Consider the following 23054-nt stretch of genomic DNA (forward strand, 5'->3'; position numbering starts at 1 on the left):
TTTCACATTGAACACAGATTATTTATCTTGTTTTTTTTCACCCCAACTGGTGCTTTACAATATGAGGCAGAGGAAAACTAGGGGTTTCATAATTGAGTTGCAAAAAGATTATGCACTTGGCAGATCCTGATCACAGGAAACTGTCGAAGCATGTTTTCAGAGGGTGGGAGGGAAATATACTAGTTGAAAATGATGTAAGGGAATCACACTGTAAATATTTAATTGCTCTGCTCTCTTCCTCACTCCCTCAGAGCAATGTGACTCCCATTACTACTGATTGAAGCTCACCATTAGCTAACTCCCAATTTTCATGGGCCATTTTGGCGCAAACACTCCCTCATATATTCTCCCTTTAGAAAAGGTAAGATTCCCCCTCAGGATTAACCCAATTAAAGCCACTGCATGAAAGTAAAGTGACTCATTTCATCATGGGTACTTCTGGATCAAAAATTAATATCAAGCTGTAAAACCTAAATATCCAAGGTGAAATTCCATACAAGAGAAAGAGAACCCACAAGTTATCTATTAAGAACTCAATCAGTGTGATTACTGAATCAGACCATTGATTCCTCCTGCCAAGAATCCTGAGAGTAGTCGTGGAATGCATAGGGGAACTTTGTGATGGGTGCCTTCACTGACATCCATCCTCAAGCTTTCCTAGCACCAGCTGATGTTTTGGGCCTGCAAATCATCCAGTAGTAATAAATTCCATGTTTCTCATGGGTTGTTTGAAAATGCATTTCTTTTTGTTTGGAATCTGCCACCTTCCAGTTTCAACAGAAATTCTTGTGTTTGGAATTCAGTGAACTCTGATTAGTGGATGAAAAGAAAGTTTATTTTATATTGTGCACTTGTTACGTATGATTGTTTTTGCAGATGATTGTGTTCTTTATATGTTAAGCAGAGAGGTAAATCATTTTGAATTTGAAAGATCTGCAAAGGTGATCTCAGATATTAATGCCACTAATAAAGTTATTTTAAGTATACTGAGTGAGTTTAGTAGTGTTTTGGAAAGCACACTGTGAGTATACAAAGTGAAAAGTTGAATTAAACATGAAAGACTTAAAATTCCTCTTGCTCAGAAATGCATTTTGAGCAGATTATTGTACCGTAATATTGTATATCAGTGGTAGACTATATTATCTGGAATTCTCCCTTCCCAGAGGATATTAACGTCTTATGGCGTTGTTGTCTCCGACCCATAGCAACGCCATGGGCACATCTCCCTCAGAACACCCCACCTCCATCTGTAATCATTCTGATAGTGGATCTATAGTGGAGTTTTCTTGGTCAAAATACAGAAGTGGTTAACATTGCCTCCTTCCGCGCAGTCGAGTCTCCACCCTCGACTCTCTCCCATGCTGCTGCTGCCCAGTATAGATGAGTTTCGACTTGTACCAGATTGTCTTCCAATCATTAGCCACTGGCGAAGTTAGGAATGGAATGGGTAGGCCTCGGCTTGACTTTCCCTCCCATAGTCGAGACTGGTAGAGTACTGGAAACTCTCCGGGTGCGACCCTGAGAGGGGATTTCCTGATGTAGACTAAGCTCATTCTGGGCAGGGAATGTGTCCACCCACTTTGTGGTATTGTACTCTCCCAAGCACTTAGTACAGTGCTCTGCCCATAGTAAGTGCTCAATAAATACTTTTGATTAATTGATATAGGCACCCATCTGCTGGATGCATATCCAGGAGAAGATCCATTGAAGCTGGAATGGGGGAATCACTGGACAGGGATGGGCATCATGTCAAGTTCTCATCTCTCTATTCCCACCCAGTACTTAGTATAGTGATCTGCACACAGTAAGTGCCAAATAAATACTCTTAATAATATTAATACTACTAAGCACTCCCACAATGCTCTATTTGTTAGGAGCGATGCAAGTGAAAAGGGTTCACCAGTTCAACCAGATTGTCTAAGCCACATGATGATGTGAGTTGTAAGGGATTCTTATACAGGCAGACCTGGGTTGATTATTCCTTGTAGTCTTTGTAGACAAGGAAAAGGTCTACTAACTCTGTTGTATTGTACTCTCCCAGGCGCTTAGGACAGTGCACTGCACACAGTAAACTCTCAATACTATTGATGATGACGATGATGATGATGATGGAGACCTCTGGAGCTGAGCTAACACTAGGAGTTTTATGTTCCATGCATTTTGGATCAATGCCATAGGCAGGTAGGATACGTGTATAAATGGTTCCTCATGCCCATTTCAATGGTTTATTATTTTGTTTTTTGTACAAATAGCTGCCTTGATCCAGGATAATCTAATGGAAAACTAAGTTAGTGTACAACCCCTCAGTTTCTTCCAAATAGTGCATGAGGAACACCAAACATATCGTGGATGTCTGACTGCTGAAACAGACCCCGTGATTCCTGATTTTCTGAAACATTCAGTAGCTTGGACCTAGCAGTGCAGTTTGATAACTGAGGACAATATAGTTTTTAAAATAGTCTTTGTACAGGGGAAGGAAATTGGAGTAATGGCAAAAACTGACACCCCCAAATAATTCTTCAGTCATTTGAAGGATGTCTTAAGATCAGATTCAGACTGTTGTGTGAGGTGAAGTTGCTGAAACCTAGCACTTACTGGCCATTTTAGAATACTTTTTCCTACCTTTCCAGCCTGCAGTCCTGCAGAAATGAACAGCCACTATTTGTAAGCCACGGATGGCAGGGGTGCTGGGGAGGAGCAGAATCAAGTGCATGTAATATTAGCTAATGTTAGGCATTTTCAAAAAGAAAAATACACTTTATTATAGCAAAGAGACTTTTTTTAATTTTCATCGGTTCAGAACCAACCTATACAGTCACCGGCAATGAACAGAAATCCCTCCAAAGCATGTCACCCAGGGAAGATAAGGGGTTAAGTGAACAAGGCCAGGCTAAAGACTCCTCCACCCTTCAAAAAAACCTTGGATCCCAACAGAAAGCAGCTTCCCTGAGACCATGATGCTATTAAGAATCCTGAAAGTTGTGTTTTATCCTGTTCCACTCTGGATTCATTCATTCATTCAATCGTATTTATTGAGCGCTTAATGTGTGCAGAGCACTGTACTAAGCACTTAGTACTAAGCACTGTACTAATCGCTTAGTATAAGCACTGTACTAAGTGCTCTGGATATCAAAGCAATATGTTACAAAGATCGGGAGTATAATGAATGAAATAGTGCAGGGTAGACCCAGACTTAGGGTTATTTGTCACAGACTGTCCATTATTATTCTCCATTTAGCCCTGTTCCAAGTTTCTGCAGACCAAAAGAACAACATTTGTGAAAAGCTGACATCTGGTAAATACAGGAGGCCACATGTGGACTTCAGAACACCGGCAACAAGAATTATTGAAGGGATGAAATTAGCGAGCTGGGGCTTGGTTTTGGTCTTGGTGTCTCTTGGCACAGACTTTGAAGACCTCCCAGTTCCAACTAGCCCAAAATCAATTAATTAATCAAACCTCTGATTGAAGGGAAAGCTCATCTTTTGGCAATTGGTTGGTGCAGCTTTCTGTGTTGCAGGGTTAACATGATCCTTTGGGGTGCCGCTCCTTGAAATGATGGATTTTCAATTATTAGTTTTCACCAGGCCCCCCAAGGTAAAATATATCACAAAGTTTCATCAGATAGGTGGACTCCCAGAATTCCTTGCACTTTGATTGGGATGGACTTTTAAGTTGCACTAATCAATCAATCATATTTATTGATTGCTTACTGTATGCAGAGCATTGTATTGAGTCCTTGGGAGAATACAATACATAGAATTGGTAGACACGTTCCTAGAATCTCAAACATCAGGTCTTCCTTCAATGGGATATAAAATTATTTTTTCCTTTATATGACATGTAAGAACTCAATTTTCACACTGTACTCTTGATTTGAACCACGGACAGTGTCTTCCATTTAAAGCAGTATGCCCTAACACAGTTAAAGTATTAAATCCAGTTTCAATAATTTTGAGTTCCAAGACTATCTCTGCCAATGTCTTGTTGAGGTGCATTTGGCAGGACTGGGCATTAAAGCAGCGTGGTTCAGTGGAAAGAGACCGGGCTTTGGAGTCAGAGGTCATGGGTTCAAATCCCAGGCCTGCCAATTGTCAGCTGTGTGACTTTGGGAAAGTCACTTCACGTCTCTGGGTCCCAGTTACCTCATCTGTAAAATGGGGATTAAGACTATGAGCCCCCTGTGGGACAACCTCATTACCTCATTACCATCCCCAGCGCTTAGAACAGTGCTTTGCACATAGTACACACTTAATAAATGCCATCATCATTATTATTATTTACCCTCATTCTTCAGAATGAGATGAGCATTCATGAATAATCATCCTGCATGACAGATGATAAAATGCAGTGTCTTTGTGCATGCCTTCAAAAAAACTCTAAGAATTTCACCAATGGTCTCTGGATGGGCAACAGTTGTGACAGAGTGAGAAGCAGTGCGGCTCTAGAGGTTAGAGTAACACCATTGTCCCATTGGTAGTAGCTTTCCATAGCAGTAATGGGTAATAATGGATTTATTATTCATTGAGTTTCCATTATTGGTCATCCAGGTCAAGTTGGCAACCTGATTTTAACCCCAGCCCATCCCTGACTACCCCAACACAGGAAACCACATTATTTTAGGTAAGGCTGTGGTGGTGATAGCTGCACTTGCGTTGAATGGGTTCAGCAGCAAGCTCAGTCATCCTTAAGGAGCAGAGATGGAGCTCCATTTTAGAGCAACAAAGTGATTACTGATTTTTCAAGTGATATTAAAATGTTCCACGGTAAATGTGATTGGCCAGACTATAAGGCGAAATGGGGCAAGTGAGTGAATCCATTATTGATTTTGTGCACTTCATTGATAAATGAATGTTTTCCATCCAGGTGATTAGCTCCAAATCAGATGGCAACACCTAGTCAGAGCTAAAATATATCACCCTGAGTGTTGGATTGAGTTCCATAATTACGAGAAGCCTATCTACTGTGGGAATTGACTGGCTCATGAGACATAATGTGCATCTTACCCTAGACCAATTATCTGACCAGGACATTTGAGTGAACAGTTTCAGAAAATTGTGGGTTCAAATCTTACCTCTCTGCATTAGAAACTTCAGCATCACACTCATAAAACTCCACGTGATTTCCAAGGGCTGTATCATTAGATGCAATCCCTTTAAGAATGTTCAAAAGTTTTAAATATAAAGAAAAAAACCCAAGAATAACACCAAATTTTCTTTTAAATAGCTCTGATACCTTCTGAAATAGCTTTAAAGAAAAATCACCATTTCAACATGATTAAACCCAGTAAGAAATGTCCTACCCTTAATTTGTAGATAACAAATGTCACAATTGCCATTTAAATATTCAAAAATAAAAAGCTTGGCATATCTCCTACAATGACAACAAATGAAATAGGATGACTTCCACATTTCCTTCCTGATGTAAAATTTAATCCTCTGTGATTTTCCATCTTTGAGGTTTCTTAAATTTTATCCTTCTATATTAGCTTCGTAAGTCATAACCTATACTTGGTGTTCTTAAAAATACATGGTAAATTTCCTAAATATCAGTGTATTCCTACATTAAATAGCTATAAGTCACTTCTAATATCTCTTTTCACCTTAAAAACCATAAATATCTCTCTCAAAGTTTCTGAATTTTTGGCACTCACCCTTGGACATCCTCATGGGCCATTTTCCCAATGGTCTGGGCAGCTGTGACAAGCAGCTATGATGTTCATTTTTCAGTCCCAGCTAAAAATGCCATCCTGATTGTTGGATTGAGCCCCATGATAACCAAAAGCCAAACTACCCTGTTGTATGGCACCCTATATTCAATCTGCATCCAATCCCAGAGGACTTTTCTGGCCAAGGTTTCTGGGTGGACATCAATAGCTGGATCCATGCCAGAACAAGATTTCCAGGTCTTAAAGCTGGTTTAAAAATCAAATCTACAGAGCAGAATGGCCAAGACAGAGTTGCCTATAAGGAAGAATAACTCAAAAAACCATCTGCTCTTTTCTTTTCTTCCTCTCCTCAGTCTCCACCCTGCTTCAGCTAAAAAAGCATCCAGCTAGCCAGGGACTCAAGTCAGATTGGCATCCTTTTGGGAAACAGTTTGGCAACTCGTGCAAAATGAAAAATAAAGACTGAAAAGGAATGGCAACCCCTCCTCCATCCCGTGTTAAAGTGCTTCCCGGCCTGGAACTTCCTCCCCACTTCACATATGCCAGACCAGTTCTCTCCCCACCTTCAAAGCCTTATTAAAGTCGCATTTCCTCCAAGACGCCTTTCCTGATTAAGCCCTCTTTTCCACTACTCCTTCCCCTTGTGCATCACCCATGCATTTGCATCAGTACCCTTTGGCCAGTTGGTTTTCACCTCACACTTAGACCCACAATACATACGCACATAACTATAATTTATTTATTATTTATAGTGATATCTGTTTCCCCCTCTAGACTAAGCTCATTTTGTGCAGGGAACATGTCTACCAATTCTGTTGTACTGTACTCTCCCAAGCATTTAGTACAATGCTCTGCACACAGTAAGCACTCAATAAATACCACTGATTGATTGATTGGAGTCAATCCCCATCAACTTAATATCCTAGTTCTTAAAACTCCTGATCCCCTGTGGCCTCCCACGCTTCTGTGAAGTCTTCTAAACCCAGGTTCCTAGACATCAATTCAAGGTCTCTGAGCACAGAGAATGGAAATTCTCTTCAAACGTGAGAGTGGACGAGATGTAGGACTGTCTGAACCCTTCTTGATGTTGCACGATAAAACTAACCAGGATCCTGAAAACACATGAGGCCGTGTGACACCCTGCTCCCATATGGCACGATGGACAATCTTACATGGAGTTGCTGAGAAGGAAGTTAGACCTAAATGGCCTACCCTAATCAACTGGCATCAGGTACCTGAGAGGGGCAGAAAAGGTGCCAAAATTTTCAGCTTAGAGTACAACCCCAAATGGTTGGCTAAGAAATGAGTCTGGGAATATTGACAATTCTCCATTTCCTAGGATCAAGAAACTCAATGGTTTGTACTTAGACCAACGTGGGTTGCCCCCCAAAACAATCCTCTACAAGAGAGCTCCGTCTTTCCTCAATTCAGAGATATAACATTACTGTTGGCCACTCCATGTCTATCCCTTGTTTTCCTCCACTGCCCTACAGAACATGGGGAGATTTCAGACCGATGATTTGGTCTCAGGGCAAAACTAGTCCTGCACTGCCAGGCCCTTTTTTTCAGAAGACCAGTGCCGGGTCTTTTACGCCATTCTTATGGACTCTGGGAATTGAAAAGGTGAGTCTGTTCTTAAGCCAAACCTAAACTGAAGCAGAGTTTTAAGCATTCTTCCATAAATGGTGTTTAAAAAAAAAATCCAAACTCTTCACTCTGGAATTCTCTTCCAGAATCAGTAAAGGCACGTTATTTTTCTTAGGTCTGGAAATAAATGCCACTGTTTGAAGCGAGCTAAACAAGAGCCGTCCATGGTTTTCCCCTCTTCCCACTCATCCATGGCTCGGCTGCCCAGAGAACGTTTCAATCCGCGTCGCGGGTTTCCAGTGGATTCAATTGCACGTTAAGGTTTCCGCGTACTACGCTACCAGCTGGCTAAACCAGTCCCCAGGGTTCCACCCTGGCTCTTCTCCCCTATGGCTTTTCACTTCCACTTCTGGCTGGGGGACTTTCCAGCTCCGACGCCTGTCTTGCCAGCCGGGGCGGAGGCACGGGTCTGGTCCCTTCGGCCAGACCTTCTTCTTGGACCGTGCCGAATCGGGTCTTGGTCAGGAGGGGCTGGCGGAGCCCATCGGGACCCGGAGCTCGGACGGCGGGGCCCCGAGGGGAAGGGGCATCGGAGGGCTGCCCTCTGCCAGCATCTCCAGCCACTTCATTCCTCCATTCCATCTGGGATTGTGCCTGTGCCCGCTTCTGGTGCTGATCCATCAGGAAGCGCCTGGCTCGTGGCTGTAAATTGAGCATCGTGGTTCCGGCGTCTGGTTCGGAGTCACTGCTGGTGCCCTCTGTCACTGGGAGATGGGGAAGGATCAGTGTTAGCAGAGGGCCTTTAAACCAATTTAACCCAATTTCTACCCACTACGCTCACAAACACACACATTTTATTTATATACATTTATATGTATATATCTCTATATGTATATATCCAGAGCCTAGAACAGTGCCCAGCACATAGTACAGTTCTTGGCGTGTAGTAAGCGCTTAACAAATACCATCATTATCATAATGCAAAAATTCATACCATTAGGGTTAATTCCCCACCACCATTTCCCAAAATGCAATCTCTTCAAATTTTGTTAAGTCTGTCTAGATATTTTCACTGCCAAAATGGACTGAAGTTAATTTCAGGCACTTGTGAAACAAACTGTCAAAATAGCCACCGCTTCCAATAAAATGGGTAGGTATTTGGAAATGGTATATTTGGAAGGATGGGTCATTTTTCAGTGTGTCACACATTCTTTTCCCTGGGGTATTTCCCATGTCCCCTCTTTGTAATGAGATCACTAGCCTCTGACACCAGTTACTGTTTCTCTCTTGTATGTGGATAGTCACACTTTGTGCTCACTGCAGAGACTTTAGATATTTCTAAATTTCTGAAGAAAAAATACCCTAAATTAAGCAGGACAGGATATACATATTGCAAATGTAGTGAGATAGGTTACTTTAATATTTTCATTGTAAGCGGAACAGGCATTTGTGGGATCCAGGTTGGCTCTTTGTTGTCTCCCTGGTCGAATTTAAACCCCACATCTTGGGTCTGTCTCATTATTTGTGGGTTGTTTCTCTAAATAGGAGGTCTGGGGCTCTTTGAGCTGTTCCACTGAAACACAACTTCAGGAGTAGAGGACAGGGACCAAGTCTGAACAGATTTCAGGTATCTATCCTAATCCTAATCCTCCTCGACCTCTCAGCTGCCTTCGACACCGTGGATCACCCCCTTCTCCTCAACACGCTATCCAACCTTGGCTTCACAGACTCCGTCCTCTCCTGGTTCTCCTCTTATCTCTCCGGTCGCTCATTCTCAGTCTCTTTTGCAGGCTCCTCTTCCCCCTCCCATCCTCTTACTGTGGGGGTTCCCCAAGGTTCAGTGCTTGGTCCCCTTCTGTTCTCAATATACACTCACTCCCTTGGTGACCTCATTCGCTCCCACGGCTTCAACTATCATCTCTACGCTGATGACACCCAGATCTACATCTCTGCCCCTGCTCTCTCCCCCTCCCCCCAGGCTCGCATCTCCTCCTGCCTTCAGGACATCTCCATCTGGATGTCTGCCCACCACCTAAAACTCAACATGTCCAAGACTGAACTCGTCTTCCCTCCCAAACCCTGCCCTCTCCCTGACTTTCCCATCACTGTGGATGGCACTACCATGTGGCTCAGTGGAAAAAGCCCGGGCTTGGGAGTCAGAGGTCATGGGTTCAAATCCCGGCTCTGCCGCTTGTCTGCTGTGTGACTTTGGGCAAGTCACTTCACTTCTCTGTGCCTCAGTTCCCTCATCTGTAAAATGGGGATTAAGACTGTGAGTCTCCCGTGGGACAACCTGATCACCTTGTATCCTCCCCAGCGCTTAGAACAGTGCTTTGCACATAGTAAGAGCTTAATAAATGCCATCATTATTATTATTATTATTACCATACTTCCCGTCTCACGAGCCCGCAACCTTGGTGTCATCCTCGACTCCACTCTCTCATTCACCCCTCACATCCAAGCCATCACCAAAACCTGCCGGTCTCAGCTCCGCAACATTGCCAAGATCCGCCCTTTCCTCTCCATCCAAACCGCTACCCTGCTCGTTCAAGCTCTCATCCTATCCCGTCTGGACTACTGCATCAGCCTCCTCTCTGATCTCCCATCCTCATGTCTCTCCCCACTTCAATCCATACTTCATGCTGCTGCCCGGATTGTCTTTGTCCAGAAACGCTCTGGGCACGTTACTCCCCTCCTCAAAAATCTCCAGTGGCTACCAATCAATCTGCGCATCAGGCAGAAACTCCTCACCCTCGGCTTCAAGGCTGTCCATCACCTCGCCCCCTCCTATCTCACCACCCTTCTCTCTTTCTACAGCCCAGCCCGCACCATCCGCTCCTCTGCCACTAATCACCTCACCGTGCCTCGTTCTCACCTGTCCCGCTGTCGACCCCCGGCCCACGTCATCCCCCTGGCCTGGAATGCCCTCCCTCCCAACATCCGCCAAGCTAGCTCTCTTCCTCCCTTCAAAGCCCTACTGAGAGCTCACCTCCTCCAGGAGGCCTTCCCAGACTGAGCCCCCTCCTTCCTCTCCCCCTCATCCCCCTCTCCATCCCCCCTGTCTTACCTCCTCCCCTTCCCCACAGCACCTGTATATATGTATGTATGTTTGTACATATTTATTACTCTATTATTTATTTATTTATTTTACTTGTACATATCTATTCTATTTATTTTATTTTGTTAATATGTTTTGTTTTGTCCTCTGTCTCCCCCTTCTAGACCGTGAGCCCACTGTTGGGTAGGGACTGTCTCTATATGTTGCCAACTTGTACTTCCCAAGCACTTAGTACAGTGCTCTGCACACAGTAAGCGCTCAATAAATATGATTGATTGATTGATTGATCCTAGAATTTAGCATAACACTGGACACAATCAGCCATGATGCTGAAAAACAATGGTGGCAGACCAACCAGTCTGATGGGAAACAACCAGAGATAAAAGTAGGTAAAAGTACTTTTAGGTAAAAGTATCAAACAGGAGAGGAATCAGGACCACAAGACCAAGGGCAATCATCAATCCCTGCCCCACATCCTCCCCTTGATCTGGAATGCCCTCCCTCCACACATCCGCCAAACTAGCTCTCTTCCTCCCTTCAAAGTCCTACTGAGCGCTCACCTCCTCCAGGAGGTCTTCCCAGACTGAGCCCCCTTTTTCCTCTCCTCCTCCCAATCCCCCTTCTGCCCTAACCTCTTCCCCACCCCACAGCACTTGTATATATTTGTACAGATTTATTATATTTATTTTACTTGTACATATCTACTATTCTATTTATTTTGTTAATGATGTGCATATAGCTGTAATTCTATTTTTTCTGACAGTTTTGACACCTGTCTACATGTTTTGTTTTGTTGTCTGTCTCCCCCTTCTAGACTTTGAGCCCGTTGTTGGGTAGGGACCATCTCTATATGTTTCCAACTAGTACTTCCCAAGCACTTAGTACAGTGCTCTGCACACAGTAAGTGCTCAATAAATATAATTGAATGAATGAATCAACCATGTGCAGCGAGAGACATCAACAAGCATTATTCAGGTAAGGAGAGATAACAATAACAATAATAATATTGATAGCATTTATTAAATACTTACTATTTGCCAAGCACCATACTAAACACTGGTAAAAAATCCCTGCTATGTACTCTGCCCCTCCTGATTCAGTCCCCTTTTAGACTGTGAGCCCACTGTTGGGTAGGGACTGTCTCTATATGTTGCCAATTTGTACTTCCCAAGCGCTTAGTACAGTGCTCTGCACATAGTAAGCGCTCAATAAATACGATTGATGATGATGTAGGTGCAAGACAATCAGGGAAGACATAATCCTATCCCACATGAGGTTCACAATCTAAGTAGAAGGGAGTACAGGTATTGAAGCCCCATTTTATAGTTATGGAAACTGAGATACAGAGAAGTTAAATCACTTGCCCAGGGTCACTCAGCAGATAGGATCTCCATCACCTCGCCCCCTCCTACCTCACCTCCCTTCTCTCCTTCTACAGCCCAGCCCGCACCCTCCGCTCCTCTGCCGCTAATCTCCTCACCGTGCCTCGTTCTCGCCTGTCCTGCCGTCGACCCCCAGCCCACATCATCCCCCTGGCCTGGAATGCCCTCCCTCTGCACATCTGCCAAGCTAGCTCTCTTCCTCCCTTCAAGGCCCTACTGAGAGCTCACTTCCTACAGGAGGCCTTCCCAGACTGAGCCCCCCCCTTCCTCTCCCCTTCCTCCCCCTCTCCATCACCCCCGCCTTACCTCCTTCCCCTCCCCACAGCACCTGTATATATGTATATATGTTTGTAGGTATTTATTACTCTATTTATTTATTTATTTTACTTGTACATATCTATTCTATTTATTTTATTTTGCTAATATGTTTTGTCTTGTTCTCTGTCTCCCCCTTTTAGACTGTGAGCCCACTGTTGGGTAGGGACCGTCTCTATATGTTGCCAACTTGTACTTCCCAAGCGCTTAGTACAGTGCTCTGCACACAGTAAGTGCTCAATAAATACGACTGATTGATAGTGGCAGATCTGGGATTAGAACCCAGGCCTTCTTTGTGTTTCTTTGTCTCCAGCCTATTTTTTCTATGACTTTTCCACTCCTGAGCCAGGTTGAAAGGAACAGAAGCTCACTGGAGCTGAGGATTCACTCCTGCTACCACGTCACGCTGCTATAGGCCCAGATTATGGGCTTGTGAGTGCCCTATGTTACTTTTTTATCACACTTGAAGTTGTATTTCTAATATGCTAAGTTAAAATAACATTGATGAAATCTACCATCATAAATGGACCTGTCTCAATCTAGTCATAGAGATTTGGGGGCTGAAAACTTGAGCAGAAGAATGAATTACAGTACTAGTTGGTTCAGCCCTTTGAGCACTCTCTCTTCTCTGTTATTTGTGTTCCTGCTGGGACATAGAGTAAGTGGACAGGTAGGGTTGTAGTATATCATGATGTTCATTTCATGGACAAAACCCATTTACAGCCAACATGACAGTGCAGAATGCCAATATTATGCCATAACAATTATAATGTTGGTATTTGTTAAGCGCTTACTATGTGCCAAGCACTGTTCTAAGAACTGAGGAGGTTACAAGGTGATTGGGTTGTCCCACTTTCATTTCATTCATTCAATCATATTTATTGAGTGCATACTGTGTGCAGAGCACTGTACTAAGCGCTTGGGAAGTACAAGTTGGCAACATACAGAGACAGTCCCTACCCAAAAGCAGGGGCTCACACAATTTTAATCCCCATTTTACAGATGAGGTAACTGAGGCACAGAGAAGTTAAGTGACTTGCCCAAAGTCACACAGCTGATAGCGGAGCAGGGATTTGAACCCATGACTTCTGACTCCAAAGCCCGTGCTCTTTCCACTGAGCCATGCTGCTTGCCAAGGCTGTCACATGGTCTTCACTGCCCACCTTAACCCGCTTTTTTCACTTTACCTGCTGAGCCAGCCTGTCTACCGTGCAAGTTCATCATCATCATCATCATCAATCGTATTTATTGAGCGCTTACTGTGTGCAGAGCACTGTACTAAGCGCTTGGGAAGTACAAATTGGCAACATATAGAGACAGTCCCTACCCAACAGTGGGCTCACAGTCTAAAAGGGGGAGACAAAACCAAACATACTAACAAAATAAAATAGAATAGATATGTACAAGTAAAATAAATAAATAAATAAATAAATAGAGTAATAAATATGTACAAACATATATACATATATACAGGTGCTGTGGGGAAGGGAAGGAGGTAAGATGGGGGGATGGAGAGGGGGACAAAGGGGAGAGGATGGAAGGGGCTCAGTCTGGGAAGGCCTCTTGGGAAGGCAAGTTGTCTTACGTGGAAAGCTTAGTGACCCTGTGGAAAGAGTACTGGCCTAGGACTCCGAAGACCTGGTTTCTAATTCCAGCTTTACCGTTTTCCTGCTGTGTCACCTTGGAAAAGTCATTTCATTTCTCCATACTCAGTTTCCTCAACTGTAAAATGGGGATTCAATATCTGTTCTTCCTTTGACTTAGACTGTGAACCCCACGTGAGTCAGGGACTGTATCCAAACTGATAACCTTTTCTCTACCCCAGCACAGTGCGTGGTGCCTAGCAAATGCTGAACAAGGACCATAAAAAAGAGTTCTTCAGTCAAAATCCTTCACTTTATTTTTATTTATTCTGATGTCCTGACACCTGTCCACATGTTTTGTTTTGTTGTCTGTCTCCCCCTTCTAGACTGTGAGCCCGCTGTCGAGTAGGGACTGTCTCTATATGTTGCCAACTTGTACTTCCCAAGCGCTTAGTACAGTGCTTTGCACACAGTAAGCGCTCAATAAATACGACTGAATGAATGAATGAATGAAATGTACCAGCAGATAGCTGTGTTGTTGAATGTTTGTTTAGATAACGTGTTTCACTAGCAATGTGGGAAAGTAGAAATATTTACTGAACAAATACTTGCCATACGTTGCCATTTGTGAAGCTTAAAAATAAAAACCACAGTAAACATGTACTGTTTAAATCAAAACATGATTTTTACCCAAATTAAAAAAAATTCAAATAAAATCCAATATACATATGTTCTTTTTTAAGCTTACATAAATCTCTCACTCTTTCTCTCTCTCTCTCTCTCGTAATTATACAAGGTAATTATCAGATTTGAGTCATATATACAGTTCAAATCTGATAATTACCCCATGAATGGTATTTTTTAAAAAAAAAAACAAATGCCGATATATTGAAAACAACTTCCATATTTGCCTCAGAAGCCAAAGGCTCCTTCCTCTGAATTAAAAGTAAAATTGTGGCCCAGTCACCTCTTAACAGATGTATTATGAGGATTAACATTAAGTCATTTGTTATACACATTGAGGGCCATATAGGAAAAGTGCAATGTAAATGAAAGTTATGCATATTATAATAAACATGGACTAAGAACTAAGGGTCATAAAATCCATAATTATGAGTAAGGGTTAAAGGTCCCTCCCAGCAAACCAAAAGTGAAATCAATTAGAAATATTCTTCTTACATGTATTCATTACCTGAATGAGGCATATTATTTTTCCTCTGAAACCTCTCAGAAAATTTGGCATTCTTAGGGAGTGAAAGATATCGTGAAGTGGAAGCAGAAGCCTAGGTAGAAATCAGAAAGAGCTTTATTGACCAGGGAACAACTAAAAAGTACAATATTTTCTGGGCTCTATAGCTGGTAAATTGGAAGTATACTTTTAACACAAAAGCGGCATTTTAAAAACAATCTCCTATAAATAACACTCATTCACAGTGCTCCCGCCTACCTCACTTTGCAACTCAGCTCGCACACCTCACCCCTCTAATGCTAACCTTCTCACTGTAAATCGATCTCTTCTATCTCACCAGTGGCCCCTTGCCCACCATCCTGCCTCCGGCCTGGAACGCCCTTCCTCCTCAAATCCGACAACTACTCTCCCCACCTTCATTCGAAGCTTTATTAAAGGCACATCTCCTCCAAGAGGACTTCCCTGACTAAGTCCTCCTTTCCTCTACTCCCACTCCCTCTGTTTTGTTTTGTTGTCTGTCTCCCCCTTCTAGACTGTGAGGCCACTGTTGGGTAGGGACCGTCTCTATATGTTGCCAACTTGTACTTCCCCAGTGCTTAGTACAGTGCTCTGCACACAGTAAGCACTCGATAAATACGATTGATGATGATGATGCATTGCCCTGACTTGCTCCCTTCCAGTCCCACAGCACTCATGTACATAGCTGTAATTTATTGATTTATATTAATGTCTCTCTCCCCTCTCCAAACTGCAAACTCAATGTGGACAGGGAATGTATCTGTTATACTGCTGTACTGTACTCTCCCAAGAGCTTAGTACAGTGCTCTGCACATAGTAAGTGCTCAATAAATATGACTGACAATGAATGAATGAATTTAGAATTAAAATTTTTTATTTTTGAGTGCATACTGTAATTCTTCCAAATATCATCAATCAATGAATACAGCACTACACTAAGCATTTGGGAATACTACATAGTTGGTAGACATGATCCCTGCCCACAAGGATTTATAGTCTATAGGGGTGAGACAGACGTTAAAATGTGAGCCCACTGTTGGGTAGGGACTGTCTCTATATGTTGCCAACTTGTACTTCCCAAGCGCTTAGTACAGTGCTCTGCACACAGTAAGTGCTCAATAAATATGATTGATTGATTGATTAGGGAAAGGGGAAATAATAATAATAATAATAATAATAATAATGACATTTACTAAGTGCTTACTATATTCAAAGCACTGTTCTAAGTGCTGGGGAGGTTACAAGGTGATCAGGTTGTCCCACAGGGGGATCACAGTCTTAATCCCCATTTTACAGATGAGGGAACTGAGGCCCAGAGAAGTTAAGTGACTTGCCCAAAGTCACACAGCTGAGCTGGCATAGCTGGGATTTGAACCCATGACCTCTGACTCCAAAGCCCGTGCTTAGCCACGCTGCTTCTCTCTGATCACACACATGGGGATTCCACTCCAGGATTATATGCCTGACCATCATGATGACCAGCTGGGCTGGTTGGGGGTGCAGTGGTGACAGTGAGAAGGGAAGAGGTTTGGGAATTGTGAGGATAAAGTCTCCAGCATTCTGGGAAGCAGAATGGACTGAAAGAAAGAGCATGGGCTGAGTCATGTGACCTGGGTTCTAATCCCAACTCCTCCACTGCTGGATGATTATGGGAAAATAACTTCCCTTTGCCTCCATTTTCTCATTCGTAAAATGGGGATTAAATATCTCACCCACTGAATAATAATAATAATAATAATGGCATTTATTAAGTGCTTACTATGTGCAAAGCACTGTTCTAAGCGCTGGGGAGGTTACAAGGTGATCAGATTGTCCCACGGGGGGCTCACAGTCTTCATCCCATTTTACAGATGAGGGAACTGAGGCCCAGAGAAGTAAAGAGACTTGCCCAAAGTCACACAGCTGACAATTGGCAGAGCCGGGATTTGAACCCCTGACCTCTGACTCCAAAGCCCAGGCTCTTGCCACTGAGCCACGCTGCTTCTCCATGAGCCATGAGCTCCATCTGTGACAAGGACTGTGTCTGATCTGACTGTATTGTATCTAGCCCAGTGTGATACATAGTAAGCACCTACCACATACCACAATTAGTATTAATATTATATTCTGGGATGTCTGTACCACAAGCTCTCCCCACCTCCTCCATCTCCAAAAAGCCTTCCCTAAGTCCTCCTTTCCTCTTCTCCCTTTCCCTTCTTTGTCACCCTGACTTGCTCCCTTCATTCATCCTTCCCCCCAGCCCCACAGCACTTATGAACATATCTGTAATTTATTTATTCATATTTGTGTCTGTCTCCCCCTCTAGATGTAAGCTCGTTAGCAGGGAATGTGTCTGTTGTTATATTGTACTCTCCCAAGCACCTAGTACAGTGCTCTGCACACAGCAATTGCTCAATAAACACAAATGAATGAATGAACGAACCTCAAAATCCTGAGCATACAGTAAGCACATTTCAGACTTGATAGGGAATTCAAAATGTAAATGATCAAGTAAAGTCAGAGGCAAAGTAGGCTGGAACATTTAACCACGACAGTCCCAATTTTGGATCACATATAATTTTCCATATCTGCCTACAAAACCCAGGATAGACATGAATAGACTTTGACATAGGGCTAACCTACAAAAGATACCTACTTACATTCATTCCTTAAAAAATTAAAAAACGAGTTGAAGTAGTAGTACTATAGAGTCAATAAGCTGCCTGAAGAAAATCATAGACTGTAAGCCTGTTGTGGGAAGGTATTGTCTCTCTTTATTGCTGAATTGTTCTTTCCAACCGCTTAGTATTTTGCTCTGCACACAGTAAGCGCTCAATAAATACAATCGAATGACTGACTGAATACTTGCAGAGTGAATAATAGTGGGCCACTTTCTCATGTGCTGTCTTGGCAATAGCCCTCTCTCTGGTTTCAGGTGAGTTTAGCCAGGATTAGGACAGTGATATTTTAAATCCCAGAATCTCTTGCATCATACCCGTCTTTCCCGATTCAAACTGTTGTCTTTCTTTATGCTTTCCCTCAGGCTGTGCCGGCGGCGGATGAGGATCTCTTTGGCTTGTCTCTCGCTTGTGTCGGTGCTGAGATTGTGTCTGTTGTAGGACAGCGTCTAGAATCAGAACACATTGGTGGCTTTGAACAAAAATCCTCACAGATTTCTGGAATGGGAAAATGATGCTGATCAAGTCCTGTGCATTAGGATTGGTTAAACACCTTTCGGAGGTGTTGATTATCATTTACTAAGTCCAACTTTCTAGAGATGTTCTGTGAATCAACATTCCTCTTTGATAAACATGCTATTTTGAAAGGTGGTTTTGACCTTTCAAGACTGAGCCCCTTCCTTCCTCTCCCCCTCGTCCCCCTCTCCATCCCCCTCATCTTACCTCCTTCCCTTCCCCACAGCACCTGTATATATGTATATATGTTTGTACATATTTATTACTCTATCTATTTATTTATTTTATTTGTACATATCTATTCTATTTATTTTATTTTGTTAGTATGTTTGGTTTTGTTCTCTGTCTCCCCCTTTTAGACTGTGAGCCCACTGTTGGGTAGGGACTGTCTCTATATGTTGCCAATTTGTACTTCCCAAGCGCTTAGTACAGTGCTCTGCACATAGTAAGCGCTCAATAAATACGATTGATGATGATGATGATCATCATCATCATTTACTAAGTCCCATTTTCTAGAGATGTTCTGGGAATCAACATTCCTTTTCGAGAAACAAGCTATTTTGAAAAGGAAATACTGGCGCTATACGGTAGCTTGCCTGGATCACACTACCACGTTCGGTCTATTTTGAATGGTTTGAGTTCATTAGGAGAGGAGAAAAACTGAGGGTTTAGTATTGGGAAGTAGAAAGTACTTTTCCTCCCGAACAGGCATTAACTTACGAAAAACACAAGCAAAATTGGCCACAAGGTGTTGCTATGTCCTTCTGTTTCTTTTAATTCTTCCCCCTCACTCTCCCACAATGTGATCTCAATGCCTAGGAAGGAGGTACTTGATAAATGAAGTAAGGTTTTGATGGGGATGAAAACGAAAGGAGGAAATAAATCATGTTCAACTGAAGCTCAGTACGCTACTATTCAAGCTGTTCTACTCTACACACAGAGCCCATGTTTAAAAGGTCCTGAAAGAAAATAAAACCGGGACATTTTTGCTTCCTTTTATCTCAGATACGAAAGACGATCTTTCCAGGCAAGGACAAAGGGATGCATTAGTGAAAATCATGGCCTTCTTACTCGTTGCCTTATTTGGTAGAGATTCCGGGATAATATTTGTCTCATCTCATCCATTTCAACAGGGGTGAGTTTTCTTATTTTTTCGTCCGGGTAATCACTGTGGAGATTTGGAGAAAGAATTACATCATTTCAGTGCTCTTAAAATACAAACATGTTTAATTTTCCTATCAAAACAGAAATCTGCAGTTTGAAAAATCTCAAAATGTATTTTATTCCTCTCTTTAGACAATTGTTCAAAAACACACTGTTTTCTGAACTAAATTCTTTACTGGAAAGCATCATTTTTAGGGAAATGTCCATAGCAAATCCTGGCACAGCTGTTTCTGAAAAGCAATGTGGCCTAGTGTAAAAAGCCTAGGGCCTGGGATTGAGAGGACCTGGGTTCTCATCCCCACTCTGTCACTTACCTGCTGTGTGACCTTGGGCAAGTCATTTCACTTCACTTCCTTGGGCCTCAGTTCCCTCATCTGCAAAATGGGGATTTAAAACCTCCTACTTCGTCTGTGAGCCCATTGAGGCGCTTACTATCTCATCTCTACCCCAACACTTATACGGTGCTTAGCACATAGTGAGTGCTTAACAAAAACACATTTCTTATTATCATTGTTATTATTATTACTGAAGTGAAGATGATCCACAACAAGGCCAAACACAGAAATCGTGACTAAATGTGATCAATCAATCAATCGCATTTATTGAGTATTTACTAAGTACCGAGAACTGTAGTAAGTACTTGGGAGAGGACAAAATTAGCAGACATGTTCCCTGCCCACAACGATCTTGTAATCTCCTGATTTTCCTATTGGAAACTCTTCAAGGAGACACATCTAGTGACGATCCAGAGCTGTAAATATTTCATGGTTTAGATGTCCTCTGGGATTCTAATCACCAGGGAATCACAGAGAATCACACATCTGATTCTCCAAATGAAGGCTAAAGAATTACTGCTATGAACTAGTGAAAGAGAAGCCCACCATGTAAGTTCCGTGTGGCCATGGAACGTGTCTGCCAACTCTTGTATTGTACTCTACAGAGCACTTAGTACAGTGCTCTGCATGTATAAGTGCTCAATAAACACCACTGAGGACGGTGATGAGTTTTTAAAATAGTATTTTTTAAGCATTTACTAAGCACTGGGCTAATTATAGGTTACTCAGGTTGGACATAGTCCGTGCTCCACATGGGGCTCACTGCCTTAATCCCCCTTTTACAAATGAGGTAACTGAGGCACAGAGAAGTTAAGTGACTTGCCTAAGGTCACACAAAGAACAAGTGGCGGAGCCGGGATTGGAACCCAGGTCCTTCTGGCTTCCAGGCCCGTGTCCTAGCAGTGACCACACTGCTTCTCATGATGATGGTGATGAGCACTGAGGGCTTGGGAAGGAGAGGGAGATGTTTTCCCCGCCCTAACCATCTCGTGATCGGAACTTGTTACAGAATGGCAGACGGAATTGTAGCAGGGCGAGCAGTACATGTGACTGGGACATGTGAGTGGAGCTGCCCCCACCTCCAAATGCGGCCCTGCCTCCAACAGTTTCCCCAACCCACACGGCGGATGCCAGATGGTGCTGGCAGCTGCCGAGACTGCCAACTCCAGGGATGTGATTCTCCCTTCAAAGCAGGCACAAATCCAGTTTGAGGATAAAATCTAGGAAGGAATTCATTATCCCAGGAAGCTGTGTAGGCCAATACGTAAGAAGGAGCGTGGATAAATTCATGGGCAAGCGATCCATAACGTGATGACGGATGTTAAGTGGTCCATCGCTAGCCACGGGGGTGGGTAAAAATCACACGGTTTCTCCAAGCATCAGAGACATAGTGGCATTGGTTTTTTCTTCTATTCATATAGGGCAGAGTTTTTAAAGAGAAGACAGGTCTAGTGGAAAAAGCACATGCCTGGGAGTCAGGAGACCTGGGTTCTAATTCCAGGCCTGCCACTCGCCTCCTGCATGACCTTGGAGAAGTCACTTAATTTCTCCATGCCTCAATTCGCCCTCTGAAAAATAGGGATTGAATACCTGCTCTCCCTCCTATTTAGACTGTGAGCCCAGTCTGGGAGAGGGGCTGTGTCTAACCTGGTAGTCATATATCTTTTCCAGTGCTTAGCATAGTGCTTAATAAATACAATTATCCTCCTTATTTAGTAAGGAGGAGGCAGAGGAGAGAAGAAGCCCCTCTCTTCTCAGCATTTAAGAATCAGTCAGAGAATTAAGCTTATTATGAAAAGGTGAGACAGATTCTGCCCAGCTTATTGGGATAGTGAGGGATGATACTGAATTTTTCTATTCCACCTGCATTCAGTCGTATTTATTAAGTGCTTACTGTGTGCAGAGCAATCAATCAATCGTATTTATTGAGCGCTTACTTTGTGCAGAGCACTGTACTAAGCGCTTGGGAAGTACAAGTCGGCAACATATAGAGACAGTCCCTACCCAACAGTGGGCTCACAGTCTAAAAGGCACTGTACTAAGTGCCTGGAGAGTACAATTCGGCAATGAATAGGAGAAGCAGCGTGGCTTAGTGGAAAGAGGCCGGGTTTGGGAGTCAGAGGTCGTGGGTTCTAATTCCGGCTCATCCACTTGTCAGCTGTGTGACTTTGGGCAAGTCATGTAACTTCTCTGGGTCTCAGTTACCTCATCTGTAAAATGGGGATTAAGACTGTGAGCCCCATGTGGGACGACCTGATTACCTTGTATCCCCCCCAGTGCTTAGAACAGTGCTTGGCACATAGTAAGCGCTTAACAAAAGCCATCATTATTATTATTATATCCATAACAAATGTCCATAATGCACACTTGGCCTTCCATAAATGAACTGCCATATTTGTGGCATTTCCCACAGGGCATCATTCTGACCTGGGCAGGCTAGTTTGATTCATTTCATACTTCAGCGCTTGTACTTCCCAAGCGCTTAGTACAGTGCTCTGCACACAGTAAGCACTCAATAAATATGATCAATTGATTGATTGATTGATTCAGGTGGAGCATCTGACCGCCACAGAAGGGAAGTCCTGCCAGAGGATTTCAACAGCAGTGAGGGAGCAGGTGGGCCATTCTGCCACCCAGTGCTAACCTGACTCTTGCCCTTCACCCATCCTTCGTTCTCATGGCTTGTGAAGGATCATTTAACACTCTTCCAGGGCAGAACTCCAGATTCCCCAAAGTTGGAACTGTCCCACGGCAGGGATCTTATTTTTATTTTTTAATGGTATTTGCTAAGTGTTTACTATGTGACAGGTACTGTACTATGCACTGGGGTAGATACAAGCTAATCAGGTTGGACATAGTCCATGTTCCACATAGGGCTCACAGTCTTAATCCCCATTTTACTGCTGAGGTAACTGAGGCACAGAGAAGTGGAGTGACTTGCCCTAGGTCATGGAGCAGACAAGTGGTGCAGTCTGGATTAGAACCCAGGTCCTTCTGATTCCCAGGCCCATGCTCTATCCACTAGGCCCTGATGCATCTCAATCCTTCACCTAACTTTGCCTCACCCAGGGATCCGAGTCTAGGGTGGCTCAGTGGAAAGAGCACAGGCTTTGGAGTCAGAGGTCATGGGTTCGAATCCCGACTCTGCCACATGTCTGCTGTGTGACCTTGGGCAAGTCACTTAACTTCTCTGGGCCTCAGTTACCTCATCTGTAAAATGGGGATTAACACTGTGAGCCCCACATGGGACAACCTGATCACCCTGTATCCTCCCCAGCGCTTAGAACAGTGCTTTGCACATAGTAAGCGCTTAACAAATGCCAATTATTATTATTATTATTAGGGGCCCCTAAACCTCTCCACCCCCTAGGAATGGAGAAAACTCCACTGCTTCTCTTTACTCTGAATTTATCCACTCTCCCTTGCCAAGCCCAGGGCTGCTCCAGTCAAAGTCTAATTATGACAAGTTTACTTGCTAGAACAGTAAAAGCCCTTTGCTTTTTAAAGGCTATGTTCCCCTTCCTCTCCCTTCCATCTCTCTACTTATCCCACTCCTTCATTCCTACTATTCAGAAAGATTAA

At 43.2% G+C, this 23054-nt stretch overlaps 1 protein-coding gene and 1 non-coding gene across 2 annotated transcripts in view; both read right to left on the minus strand.

Moving 5' to 3' along the window:
- Nucleotides 1-1390: 1390 nt before the first annotated feature.
- LOC119924643 lies at nucleotides 1391-1528 on the minus strand. The gene has a single exon (XR_005449345.1). It is a non-coding gene; the product is annotated as a small nucleolar RNA SNORA7 (small nucleolar RNA).
- Nucleotides 1529-6496: 4968 nt separating this feature from the next.
- SLC9A2 (solute carrier family 9 member A2) overlaps nucleotides 6497-23054 on the minus strand; it is a 120097-nt gene continuing 103539 nt past the window's right edge. Inside the window, exons 9-12 of the mRNA XM_038762826.1 lie at nucleotides 19045-19141; nucleotides 17775-17906; nucleotides 14786-14876; nucleotides 6497-8019 (exon numbers count right to left, since the gene is read on the minus strand). Of these exons, the coding sequence (XP_038618754.1) occupies nucleotides 7643-8019; nucleotides 14786-14876; nucleotides 17775-17906; nucleotides 19045-19141 (697 nt within the window). The 3' untranslated portion in view covers nucleotides 6497-7642. The remainder of the gene's footprint in view (nucleotides 8020-14785; nucleotides 14877-17774; nucleotides 17907-19044; nucleotides 19142-23054) is intronic.

This window comes from Tachyglossus aculeatus, chromosome 2, assembly GCF_015852505.1.
Source record: "Tachyglossus aculeatus isolate mTacAcu1 chromosome 2, mTacAcu1.pri, whole genome shotgun sequence".
Taxonomy (NCBI): Eukaryota; Metazoa; Chordata; class Mammalia; order Monotremata; family Tachyglossidae; genus Tachyglossus; species Tachyglossus aculeatus.